The sequence below is a fragment of the Ovis canadensis genome, chromosome 5 (assembly GCF_042477335.2).
Source record: "Ovis canadensis isolate MfBH-ARS-UI-01 breed Bighorn chromosome 5, ARS-UI_OviCan_v2, whole genome shotgun sequence".
NCBI classification, from domain to species: Eukaryota; Metazoa; Chordata; class Mammalia; order Artiodactyla; family Bovidae; genus Ovis; species Ovis canadensis.
The window spans coordinates 112,632,404-112,646,493 of NC_091249.1; the positions used below are offsets into that span (position 1 = coordinate 112,632,404).

The following is a 14,090-nucleotide window of genomic DNA, read 5'->3' on the forward strand; positions in this document are numbered from 1 at the left end:
AGATTGATATTCACCAACCTTTGTTCATGGTTCACTGTTGGTCTCTATCAAATATTTTAAAATCATAGAAGGTAAAAAGTGACCTCAAGAAACTAAAGTTAATAATTTCTGGAGAAAATAATGCAGTCTGAAAACAGACTAGTTAGTTCTAGAAAGCCATGAAAGCTTTAACAATGCGGTTTTTAGGATCATCCTTTGGAAGATGAACTGCAAACAAGAGCAAGTGGGTGTAATAGCATTTGCAATCACAAGTCACAGGGCAGCCATAAGAACGTGTAAGGAGCCACTGGCTTCTTCAGCCATGAAGCTGGAGTGACTCGCTGACAACAGTCAGTGGGAATACAAATTGGAAATAAATGACTGTAGCTTATGTAACACTCTATTCCCTCAACTACAAACACAATGTACCACACACACACAAAAACTGTTCAGGATTCCCAGATGTCCATGAGAGTTTTGATATTGTCCATACTGCTCTGTATACACTTTAAAGAAATGACTGGCTAAATCGCAAATAGCTGGGGCTGACACGGAGGGAAAACAGGAACCCTGGGTAAAGCTTGTTAAAGATGGTATCACCCACCTTATGTTGACGTGCAAAGTGGAACAGATTTAGTAGATATAAGAGAGAAGAGAAAAATGAAAAAAAAAATGGGGTTTAATTTATTTTACAGTTTTACAAATGATAAAACAATAACACCTGATTGCTATACATAAACAAAAGGGAAACAGTGTTGAAGAGAATGAACTTGACAGAATAAACGTCATTTTTCAATTTCACAAATGATATAAGAAACACTCAGTAGCAATTGTTCTGTGCAGCAATACTATCTCTGTAAACTCTTTTTTTTCCCCTGCTATATACATTTGAAACTCTTGTGCTTTTGCCTACACAAAGAAACAGTAATTATTAAAAGGTGCTACTTAAATGGGGAGACAATGGTTCTGGAGCCACAATCTGAAAACTGCTATTCAAATACATTGCCAGCTTGAAGACTTTTTTTTTTTAATAATTTTTAATTTTTTTAAAGATTTGGATATACTAGACCCTCATTGTAACTCTAGGTATGAACAACATAGAATTCAGTTACAAAGTAGATCCCTTTAAAGCAGGTTAGCAACTGAAGTTTCAAAAGAACTTCTTAATTCTAAAGAGGTCTTATCTCCAGAGTGTTTCACAGCGCAAACCCTGAAGACATGAGCGTAACACAAATCTAGTGTGTGTATATTACAGATTCAGTGTGTATACACACAGACACACATATATAACATTGTATATATGCATCACACATGTCTATTTGTACTATGTAGCTATATCTATAGCACATATATAATAAAATATCTATTTCTAGGTGGGCTTTATTTGGATTTTCTTTCATCAAATAGGAACGATAACCCTCTCTCACTCAACTTGTCAAACATTGGTATATTGATCATGTCTGATGGGGAAACTCTCTAACTGGTAGAGGTCACAACTAACTACACATAACTCTTCCTACACCCCTTCCACAGTTATGGATACTCCCAACAATAACCACATGAAACAACTCTTTTATGAACCAAACACCACACTGTGTGTATCATGACTAACTGGCTCAATCAGAAATAAATTACTTTGTTCACCCTCTTCCTGCGTAGTAGCTTAACAACTAGTTGGTATGTACACTACCTACAACATTATTTAAATAAATTGCTTCTGTAAGCATATATGTAGAAATTCCCATTAGCAACTGATATACATTTCATATGATATATAATACATAAACACATTTGAATGCCCAGCACCTTCTTTCAGATAGAAAAACTTTTAGTCATTTCATCAGTCCTGTGGGCTCAATCATCAGATCTGCCCAGAAAAATCTGTTACTGATTTATTATTTTTTATTCCAGCAACTTAATATTAAGTATAGAACAGGCTGGGACATAATGACAAAATGTTTCCATGGCCTCTTCATGTCAACAGCACAGTTAACAACCATGTTCTCGAAGGGACAGGAGTGTTTCACACTCAGCTGTCTGAGTATTGCCAGGTAAAGGTTTAAATCATGAAAAGGAAATAAAATATTAAAGCTGCGAACATATTCTCAGAAGAAAAAAAAACACAAATATTTCAAGTATGTACTCATAATTTGATTTCATTGTGGTCGCTTTTGCCCCCTGATTGGTTAGATCTGAATACTTTTTCTTATTCTTGCTGTTAGCCTTCAGTAATCTCCCTGCCCCACCCCTGTAAGAAGGCCATAGTGGATGGTGAACGGGGAGAGGAGACGGAAAGCACTACAATAGGGAATGGATTGGTCTTGTACGGTTTGTTTTCTTTGAACACTAAACGCCTTTACTTGAATTCATTCTTGAGTATTGAAAGTTCCCTGAGATGAACAAAAGTAGTCTCAGTCGATACTGAAGCCCTTTTTAGATGCTGAGAATTTTCAGAACTGGGCAATGTATTTAGAGAACATAAAACATAGGGTAACAAAGCAATGCGAAGCTAAAAAGGCACTACTCAATGCATTTATGAGATGAACATCAATGCACGGAACAGTGGATGTCTGGGATGCTTTTGCTGTGGCCTTAAAATTGTCTAAACACATTTGTTGAAAGCGCAGTCAAAATGGCAAGGTACCTTGATGCCGCTTTTTACCTTCAATGAGTTCTGAGATGTATCTTATCTATAAGAATTGACTTGTGATTTCAAAATGTTTATTGAATTTAAATTAAAGACTACTCAAACAGCTTGTCTGCAAGTCCAAATTAAGAAATCGCCTACTTTTGATTGGTTGGGTAAATCAGACTTTTCAAGTTTACATTCAAAATATGGACCTAATCCTTTAAAAACTTCCCAATAAGAAGAAGTTCAGTGATAAAAGTACATCATATTCTATCCATTTTTGGCTATGTATCTCCTTTGTGGATTCTATTTTGTTTTGAGACACATAAATTCTCAGAAAATATAATCTTCTTATCCCAAGGTCCTATCATATTTCTAAAAAGAATATCACATATTATTAATATACTGAGAACTGTATTACTATGAATATCCTTTTTCTTGATAACATATATATGTATATATGTATATTCTTTATGCTATTTATTCTTTTTCAGGCCTTCTTTGCCAAGAAACAAAACATATATATTCCTCATGCTATTTCTTCTTTTCGCAGATTGCCTTCCCTAAGAAACAAGAAGTAATCTATGTTGTTTCAGGCCAAGAGTAGAAGTGGGTACGTAGCACTTCTGCTTTCTAAAGAACAATTTACCGTCAGAATTACCTACCAGCGTAGTAATTACCAGAAATTGGCCTGTTGGTCAATTCTGTTATATGTTAAAATTTTCAAAAATCACTTTATTAATAATTTCATGTGCTTCTCTGGAAACACATTAATGTGATAATGTGAATAAATTTAACTATAGAAAAAATATTGGTCAATTTAATCTGAAGTTCAAAATACTGACATACAGTTTCATTGTTAAACCTCTTAAAATTATCTCTGTGATGAAAACAGCACTCTATTAATCATATTATTTCTGCACTGAGAAATTTTAACAATCATCTACAGAGCAAGTCAATGTTTCTATCTGAATTAACAAGCGGGATATCAAAGAACTGGAAGTCACATTTCAGCCCTACCAGTTAAACATTTACTCTAATGGGCAAAATGCTTCCACAAAATCATTATGAAATGTAAAAGCCATGGAATCTTCCTTCAAACAAAAATGAAGATTGAGTTTGGAAAATTTAAAATATCTAGAGACAATTTTCACATTAGTAGCAGTAGCATCGTAATATACTAATATGTTATTTTCATGAAAGGAGACTGGTTTCTCGTGTAGACACATCAGTATAATCTTTGGTACCAAAAGTAATTTTTTTTTTTCCTGCTAATTTTACCATCTCAGATGACACAGAGTTTGTCTCTCCTTTAGAATGGCTCGAGATTACTAAGTGAAACAGTTTAGCTGGTACCTTCTACACCACTGGGAAAAAATTGGGAGGTTTACAGTTGTGCAAAATAAAACTTTTTTTACAAAGTTATTGTGTGATAACTGTTTAAAAAATGTAAGAACTTTAAAAACAATCACTTAACGGTTATTTATCTCATTCATATTTATCTCAGAAAGGATTTCAAAGCACCCCGATACCCAAACAAAAAGAGACTCCAGAAGGCAAACAAGAACAGAAACAAAACATAAAGTTCATCATGATCAGACTCAGAGTCCTGACTGAAGGCATTTCCTTGAGTTGTTTAACCTTACGGATTTCACTGCTCAAACTGTTTCCATCTTGATTTCTGCTGACAGGACAGTTCAGTTTCCCCAAGGGCTGAGTTGTGTTCCTGGGTTCCTCTTCTCATGTGCTTGGCGTTGCGGTGGCAACCCAACAGTGATGAACATTTTTGCTTCGTTAACTAATGACGAGTGCATTGTTGGATCTTGTAAACACTACTGATTATACATTCAAACTGTGTTCTGAGTGGAAGTGGCACTTACTAGGACCCTTGAAGTCAAAATACTTAATTTTTAGAGCACTTTGCAGGTATTTCATCAGCTGGTAGTAGATTTCTCATGGGTGTCCTTTAATCACCTTTCCGGTAAGTGGTGGATGCTGCAACCCAGTCTTGCGTTGGATCCCGTTTTTCAAATCTTAGGAAGCATCTTCAGAAAAGAAGTGCATATTCAGTCTGCTTGTGTGTTTCAGGCGTGCTTTACTGCTTTACGCACTTTCCCGTTGTCAATTTCAGAGCTCCTCTATTATGTAGCACATTTAATGTTTTGAATTCTAACGGCATTCTATGAGGACTTGCGTTGGAAAAGTACCTATATTTTAAGTCATCATAGTAATGATATTTGACAGCTTTCCCATTCAAATCCTTGGGGAATGGCCAGAATCCATACAGGTGAATCTCATCACAGAATCTCGTGGCAAGTGTATACATGAGTAGACCTGTGCTGGGTCTTTTGATGGGAACTTTGTTTGTCAGCCAGTAACTGGGAAGAAAAAACATACACACAAGAGAAGAATTTAGAGAAGCATTCAATATAACCTATAGCAAGCATACTATGTATAAAGTAAATGAAATGTGAAAAGTAATTGTATAAGGGACATTAAAAAGATTGCTGAGGAAATAATGTATTTCTCATGCATTTAGAAAATTGAATGCATTTATTTTATCTTTCGTATCTTTTATTTTCTTGCTTATTTTGAGGTCATGTGAATAGACAAGGGACCTAGAATGTGAGTAAATATTACTGTGGAATCTTGTATTAAAAAGAACTAGAAGAAAACATTTATAGAACCTGCAGAGTAGAATTTTCTCAGAAAGGGTTAAAAATGACTGCAAAAGGCACAGTAATTGGGCAGTGATTAAGCAATTTTCTCAGAAAAAGAGGATTTGAAACTATGCCTACAGGTTTCTAAAATCTTTCATATTTCAATTAAAAATCCAAACATAAATGCTTTGCCTGTACTATACTGACTTATTCAACTCCAATTTCTAAGTCACATGTTACTAAAGCTAATTAAGAATACTGCCTCAACCCACAGAAGAGCAAAAACATAGCACAAGTAACAAATATTTGTAAATTGTTCACTGCTTATGCTGTTTAAAATTCGATAGAAAAATATTTTTCAATGCTGGTAAGTATTTTACACTGTTCTTTTAAAAAGGCAATAAAATACTCCAAAATGTTTGATCCACCTTTGTGGCCAAGCTTTGTTCACCTGAACAGCATGCACACTCACAGGTTAATCAGCACCTCAAACAGGAAAGGAGGCGGCCCAGCCTTCTCGCCACAGTCATGATCTTATATGCGATCAGCTAAAGTTAAGGAAGAATGTGGATTTTCTTTGATATAAAAAGTTGTCTAGTTACACTGCCAGAGAACTCCTAATCCCAGGGACTATTCATTAGTGAGAACTTCCAGGAAGGACTATACCTGCATAACAAAGCTCAGGAGCACCCAGCTGCCAATGGCACCCAGTGCAGGACGCCTCTCCCAAACAAGAAGCAAGAAAACACCACAAAACCAGCCATCAGCAGACGGGAGTCCCACAGACACCCCAGATCATACCACCTCACACAGTCCTGTCCGCTGCAGGGGAAAAAGGAAAACTCACCTCCTCCCACTAGATTGTGGGCACAAGTAACCCCCAACACGAAGCCAACACAACCCACTGGACCAACCTTACCCACCGAGGGCAGGAATCAAAAGGAAGAAGCAATACAACCCTAGAGCCTGGGAAAAGGAGACTTCAAATGGAGCAAGTTAGGGGGAAGGAAAAAGACAAGACAGAAATATATTGCAAATGAAGGAACAAGGTAGAAACTCACAAGATCAAAGTTGTCTAGTTACAAATGAATTTAATAAATTTTGTTTTCTTATTTTTGTTTTTATTATCATTTTCTATTCAGGGAAATAAATAACTGGCCATCAAATATGAGGATAAGATTGTTCGATTCTGGTCACTGCTGTGCTTAAATCCTTTCCTTAGATTTTACATAATATTGTTTTCTTTTTTTTCTAAAAAGTAATTTATGAAGTTTTCCTGGCCAGATCAAATACATCTACACTAATGTACACAAAAACCCAAATTTTGTTTCATTTAATTTGGTTAAGGAAATAGTGGACTTTCAAACCTCACTACAAACATTCAAAACAGGGAAAATATACTTAGCTGTTATTATTCCTGTTTTTCTTTTTTTTTTTCCTTCTTTCCCTCCTTTCTTTGAACTAGTATTGACCTGTCACATTTTTTATCTTTCTTGTTGGGTAAAGGGCACGTGCTGAATATTGTGAGCAGCGTGAAATGCGTTATGAACTTTCTGTTAACGTAAGTGTTTTGAGAAAGCATATTCTCAGTAAAGGTTATTAAGGGATTTTTAGAGAAGAACATCTAAGAATTTTCTCAAAACCCAAAGGCATGAGCAAAACCCGCAGCACATATACTGTTAACATCATGAAGAAACCTCAGACGGATTTCGTGGAAGGAGCATAAACTACAGCCTGGAGGCTTTGAAGAAACTTTGATACAGCCTGCAGCTCTCTCCGCTCTGAGAAAGCAGGTGTTTTTAAGATGAAATGGTTATTACAGCAAAGTTTTGTGAGCATGATTTGTGTGTGGTTTCAAATGTCAGCTGAGGCAGTTGGTTAGTTTAAAAAGTGCAAAGTGAGTGAATAAGTTTAGAAGAAAAAAAAAAAAGATCATTTCCATCAGGGAATGTCAATTACTGGAAATAGTTTGGCCATATATGGGCTTCCCTGGTGGCTCAGACTGTAAAGAATCTGCCTGCGATTTGGGAGACCCAGGTTCAATCCCTGGGTCAGGAAGATCCCCTTGGAGAAAGGAATGCCAATCCACTCCAATATTCCTGCCTGGAGAATTTCATGGACAGAGGAGGCTGGCAGGCTACAGTCCAAGGGGTCACAGAGTCAGACATGACTGAGTGCCTAACACTTGGCAGTATATTGGTCATGCTGAATTATCTTATTTCTAAAGTGGGAGAAAAATAGATAGGAGAAGAAAATGTAACACTATAGCATTTGTATGGGACATCAAAGTCACATTATGCGTAATTACAAGATCATATTATAAATAAACTTTGTGATGTTTGGTTTATAACAACTTGAATAATTTTTAAAAACTGACATTTTTTGAGAAATAATGAAAATAAATCACATCTTATTGATTTCCAGAAAGAAATCACAGGAAAAAAGGCCTTAATAAATGGCATCAATATGTAACAGATAAATTGAAACAAAATCATCTAAAGCAGGTCGAGAACTAAAGTCATAATTATCACTGTAACATTCTGTGAAATTAAAAAAAAATAAATAAGGAGCCAAACCAAACACAATCAGTAAAAGTTTACTGAGTGTTTAATATAGCTCTAATGTTATGCTTGAAATTGTTTAAGTTAGTTAAGTCACTTGCTCAGTTGTGTCCTACTCTTTGCAACCTCATGGACTGTAGCCCACCAGGCTCCTCTGTCCATGGGATTTTCCAGGCAATAATACTGGAGTGGGTTGCCATTTCCTTCTCCAGGGGATCTTCCTGATCCAGGGATTGAACCCAGGTCTCCCGTATTGCAGGCAGACGCTTTAACCTCTAAGCCACCAGGGAAGCTAGACCAACCTAAACTATAAAGATTCAGTATTTGTCCAGGAACACAGTACAATTTTAAAGAATCTGTGAGTATCTACTTATACACAAGCTGGCATTTAAAAACTACAAATTTCTTGTGAACAGTTCATCAAAATAGACTGTTAATTTTTTAACTCTAATTAGGAAAAAAGATGGAAAGCAATTAACTGATAAAATAATGAGCTATTCATACTCCAATTTAGTACAAGTTGTCCTAATTTTTATTTCAAATTCTTATCTATTATGGTTTAAAATTCAGCAGTGTTTTCAATTCAGCAAATAATCTAGTTTCCACATATTTATTTCTTTGAAATGATTGCAGAAGAAAAATATTACCTATAATCCAAACACAAATTGATAATTACTGCTACAAGGTGCTGAATCCTTTTGTTTCCCTAGCTGTTTTGAATCAATATATATTACAACCATTCATAGACATACATAGGATATTTTCTATCAGCTAGGCTCAGTTTTATTTCAAAGGCTATTAATCCCCCTTTCCCTCCCTTCCTTTCTACTTAAATATTCTAATACTCTGTCTTGTATGAAACAAGCTCACCTTGGATTTGCCATGTAACTTTCTATAGATATAAAACTTTCCACAGTTATTTCTGCTTCTCAGCAAGGTATCTTATCTTCTCTTCCTCCAAATATCAGTCCCATTTCTTATTTCAAACAAACGCAATTTGAAATGCTTTTACTCACCACATTGGTGTGCTAGAAGGCCAAATTTATTGTCAGAAGTTATGGGTGTGAATCCATAATATAATGCTTATGAGTCCTTGGGAAAACTACTTTACTTCTTCAGACTTTGGTTAATAATATTTAACATATAACATTTTTATAGCTCAGATGGTAATCACTGCAATGCAGCAGATCTGGGTTCTATCCTTGAGCCAGGAAGGTCCCCTGGAGACGGGAAGGTCTGCTGCTGCTGCTGCTGCTAAGTCGCTTCAGCCGTGTCCGACTCTGTGTGACCCTATAGACGGCAGCCCACCTGGCTCCCACATCCCTGGGATTGTCCAGGCAAGAACACTGAAGTGGGTTGCCATTTCCTCCTCCAATGCATGAAAGGGAAAAGTGAAAGTGAAGTTGCTCAGTCAGGTCTGACTCTTAGTGACCCCATGGACTGCAGCCTACCAGGCTCCTCTGTCCATGGGATTCTCCAGGCAAGAGTACTGGAGTGGGGTGCCATTGCCTTCTCCTGAAGGGAAGGTCTACCCACTCCAGTACTCTAGCCTGGACAGTTCCATAGACAGAGGAGCCTGGTGGGCTATGGTCCATGGGGTTGCAAAGAGTCGGACAGGACTCAGTGATGAACACAACATTGTTAGGATAAAGTAAAAGAGGTAGTAAGGACATAAGAACATAGCATAAAGCTTGGCACGCAGTGGTGGCGGGGTTCAGTCACTAAGTCATGTTCTATTCTCACGATCCTGAGGATTGTAGCCCGCCAGGCTCCTCTGTCGATGGGATTCTCCAGGCAAGAATACTCGAATGGGTTGCCACACTCTCCTCCAGGGGATCTTTCTGACCCAGGAATCGACATACAGTGAGTGACAGTAGTTGAACTTTCATGTAGCCCACAAAACCCATTCTTCAATTCCGCGCCTACATCCTACTCTCTCCCAGCAACATCTGAAACTACAAATGGGTTGGACGTGTCATTTCATCTCAGTGGTGCGTTTCCTTAGCTGAGAAACAAAACCATCTGACCGTATGGCTTTAGGGTTTCCTCTGTTTCTAAGATTCGATTACTGTTTCAAATGTTCTCTCTCAGTGAAACTGCATGCTCCCTGAAGCCACGTGAGACTCTGTTCCAGCTCTAGCTTCCCCCTCCCCATTCTGTTCCCTTTACCCGCTTTAGTGTTTAATACATTCACAGCAAATGCATCTGATGACCAATCGATATTATAATGGGTAATCACAAGCTTAAAGTATGGAGTTGAGAGGCCACTGAGGCTCAGGTCTCAGACACATCTCTGCACCACTGAAAACACCAACTGTCTTTGAACTGTACCAGGCCCAAGCTCACCACCAGCTGTGTTCCGAGCAGCACCTGCCAGCTGCAGCATCCAGCTCCCAAGGTCTCTCCCTGTGACTACGCAACCATTTCGGATTCCAATCACGCTTTACTTAACAAGCACCCTTACTTTTTTCCAGGTCTGATTATAATGATTGATACACAACTCATGTAACTAGGGGCTTCCCTTGTAGCTCAGTTGGTAAAGAATCTGCCTAATGCAGGAAATCCAGGTTCGATCTCTGGGTCAGGAAGATCCCCTGGAGAAGGGAATGGCAACTCACTCCAGTATTCTTGCCTGGAAATCCCCATGGACAGAGGAGCCTGGTGGGCTACAGTCCATGGGGTCATAAGAGTTGGACACGACTTAGTCACTAAACCACCGCCACTCATGTTACTAACTGCAACCTTGAGATTTTTTTCCTTTGTAAGCCTCCTTTCCTTGTACAGTTCTGTGGTACACAATTCAAGTGTTTCTTGAATATATGTCTCCTGGGCAAATATATGTCTCCTAACAAACTCCAAATAAACACCTTTTTATTTCAATTAGGTCTCTGTTTCTAAAATCCTGCCTAACATACTTAATAGATGCTTCTTGATTTTAAAGCCTGCAACAGGTTACATTTTATCTCATAATCAATTAGATAATAATCAGGAGCCAACATACATGATTGTTTTCAGAAACTCATGTTTTCGAAATGAAAGCAAAAAATGTTAAATTCAAAGTAGTATTTAACATACTAATGATAGCTCAGACTCAACACACTGGCAAACAAGGAATATTAATTTGTATTTATATTTAAACAAAGAAGCCAAAAAGTTTAGAAGTAATATATTTTTTCCTCTTAAAATATTATTCTTCCTGAAATCAACCAAGGAAATTTCTAGAAGAATTTGAATAGAGAGAATGAATCCCCACTGTGCCAACAGTTTTATTTTAATATTTTATTATAAGCAAAATATCCATTCAAGAGTCCAGAAATTATTTTCTCTGGGATGGGAGGTGGAGTACACAGCCCACTGTGCCTGTGCATTCTGAGTTCCGATGAATCTTCTGTATTTCTCCACTCATACTTACCCTTCTACAACCGAGCTTTGAGCTTGGCTCCAGAGGAAGATTCTGTTAAAGGTAAACAGGATGGCTTCTGGCTGTACAATGTCTGCAGAAATCTCAGGCATTACAAAAGAATTCGTTTTCATCATCTTTGCAGAAAATGTTTGCATCTTACCAATTCTATACTCCACTCCCCTAAACTAATTCTTTTATAATATCTGAATATTGTATTCTGGAATTGTGTCTTCCATGCTTGTCATTATTTAAGTTCATTGTTAGGAGGAGTATGTGTGTTCAGATTATAAGGTTTAAGACTTCAAAGCAATCATCCCTGGGCATTCTGAAATGGAATATCACCGCTGTTTTATTTTCAACTATTTACATTGTCTTTCCATTGTATTCCCAGTCTGCAGCATACTATGTAACATGATTCGATTTTAAAAGTGCATAAAACTTATTTTTTTTCATAAAACTCTTGTGGTAACCTTCATGATACCTTTTAGGATTGTTGAGATAGCTTGGCTTGTCACAAAACTAGGGTTGGGGATTTTTTTTTTTTTAAAAAAAAGAACTTCACTGAGTTCTCACTATACTCACTGAGAATAATTTAGTCCACCATGAATTAATTCTATTATTCCAGAGCAGCAAAAAGTGGTAGATCTTATACCTAATTCTTATGTGAGGAAACAAAAGGACAGAGTAGCATATTTAATGTGATTTGGCAAGATAGGAGTAAACCCAGGAGTAAGCAATTTATTAAAAGGTAGTAACAGTAATAATAATGTATTATTTATAATGTGCCAGAAACAGTGTTAAGAGTTCCATATATGTAGCCTTCTTCCTTTAATCCTTACCACAAACCTGTACATGTATTTCACAGATGAGGACACCAAGGCTTGGGGAGGTTAAATAACCAGATTAAGGTTGTGGAATTTGAGAATGACAAGCTCACATGTATCTGGCTATGATGATTTCAATTTCAGCTAAAAAAGAACAGGATTCCTTAGCTTCTACAAAGCCTTCATCTTGGAACAGCAAGTCCTCAGGACAATCTGCAACACACAGTTCACATCAGGAAAAATCAACAACTGTATGGTGTTTTGGTGATTGACAGTCCAGTATCAATAGTGATGTGTTTTATGGAGGGAACTTTCTCGGCTTTCTTTTTTTTTTCAAAGGTAAATAAGAGCTGACCAGTATAAAGTACCCACTTTTCCACATAAGCACTCTCAAAAGTGTTTGAAGTCAGAAGATGATTTCATAGTTTCAATATGTAACTTATTTAACCACATTGAAAATGCCAAAGGCAGTGACACTGAATCAAAGGGTAGGGATTTTCATGCAGATTTGAATAAGTCTTCTTAAAGTATTTTGAAGTGTCATTAAAATGAAAGCAGGAATTTGCAACCTCAAGAGGTCAAATTCATCAGTAATTTTTTCTGTGTGTCCTTTATATGCAGAGTTCTGTACTGAACAGGTGATAAAAAGAAGACAGAAAATTCTTTCTGCTGAGGCCCTTCATAGTATACATACAGAAAATATTTTATCCACCTTCATAAGCCTAATTCATCAGAGGCATAGACAGCGCAGAGCTTACGAAAAGGAATAGGGTTATTACTATTTTGGGCTAATTGTATTCTACATTGTATTTGGTACCTATCTGTTACTTGATGTATACTATAGAAACCAGTGTTTTGCCTGATACTTTGACTCTGAATTCACTTTTCTTTTCATCTGACCAGATACACTGTCAGGTTGAACGTAGATATAGGGTAAGAAAGTCTAGATCCACTTACAGTCTATTGGCTTTGCCAAGAGTCTCATGTTTTATCACTGAATATACAACTTATCATTGTGATGTTACTAATTTCACTTCATACATTTTCAAAGTACTCTCACATGTTCCTCTTAAAATCCTGTGATATATGCTATAGGATATATGACTATCCCTGTTTCACATAAGGTGCAGTTAATAGCTCAAGAAGTAAAAATAACTCGTCCAATTCTGCCCAATGAATGCTGGTGTTGTACACTGACCTGCTGGTAAATGTTTTAACGCAGACACTGGCTAGGGGAGAGAGAGAGTTGCATTTCTGTAGTGCCTGTCAATTTCTGTAGTGTAAATGTTCCCATTAGGGCTAATTGCAACTGACTAAGCCGACATCATACTGTAGGGTCCGTCTAGTCAAAGCTATGGTTTTTCCAATGGTCATGTATGGATGTGAGAGCTTGGACAATAAAGAAAGCTGAGCGCCGAAGAATTGATGCTTTTGAACTGCGGTGTTGGGGAAGATTCTTGAGAGTCCCTTGGATTGCAAGGAGATTCAACAAGTCTATCCTAAAGGAAATCAGTCCTGAATATTCATTAGAAGGACTGATGCTGAAGCTGAAGCTCCAATACTTTGGCCACCTGATGCGAAGAACTGACTCTTTGTAAAAGACCCTGATGTCGGGAAAGATTGAAGGCGGGAGGAGAAGGGGATGACAGAGGATGAGATGGTTGGGTTGCATCACCGACTCAACGGACAAGAGTTTGGGTAAATTCCGAGAGTTGTGATGGACAGGGAGGCTGCTGCAGTCTGTGGGGTCACAAAGAGTCAGACATGACTGAGTGGCTGAACTGAACTGAAGCTGACATCAGTGAGCACTGAGCTGGAGGAGGGATGGCAAAATCATCTCTTGCAAGGTAGTACAAGCCAGCTTCACCACACTACTGGTGGTAGAAAAGAGACGGAAAAAAGTCCTCTTGACCCATGATCTCGTTCCGTTTGCACAATAAAATTCAACACTAAAGAACCTTCCCTTAGAAAGATTCCCAGGTAGGGATTAAAGAGAGAAGATGGAGGTATAATGTGTAACTTTGTAAAGATAAC

At 37.5% G+C, this 14,090-nt stretch overlaps 1 protein-coding gene across 1 annotated transcript in view; it reads right to left on the reverse strand.

Moving 5' to 3' along the window:
• Nucleotides 1-642: 642 nt before the first annotated feature.
• Nucleotides 643-14,090, reverse strand: part of ST8SIA4 (ST8 alpha-N-acetyl-neuraminide alpha-2,8-sialyltransferase 4) — a 106,552-nt gene continuing 93,104 nt past the window's right edge. Inside the window, exon 5 of the mRNA XM_069590186.1 lies at nt 643-4,986. Within this exon, the coding sequence (XP_069446287.1) occupies nt 4,704-4,986 (283 nt within the window). The 3' untranslated portion in view covers nt 643-4,703. The remainder of the gene's footprint in view (nt 4,987-14,090) is intronic.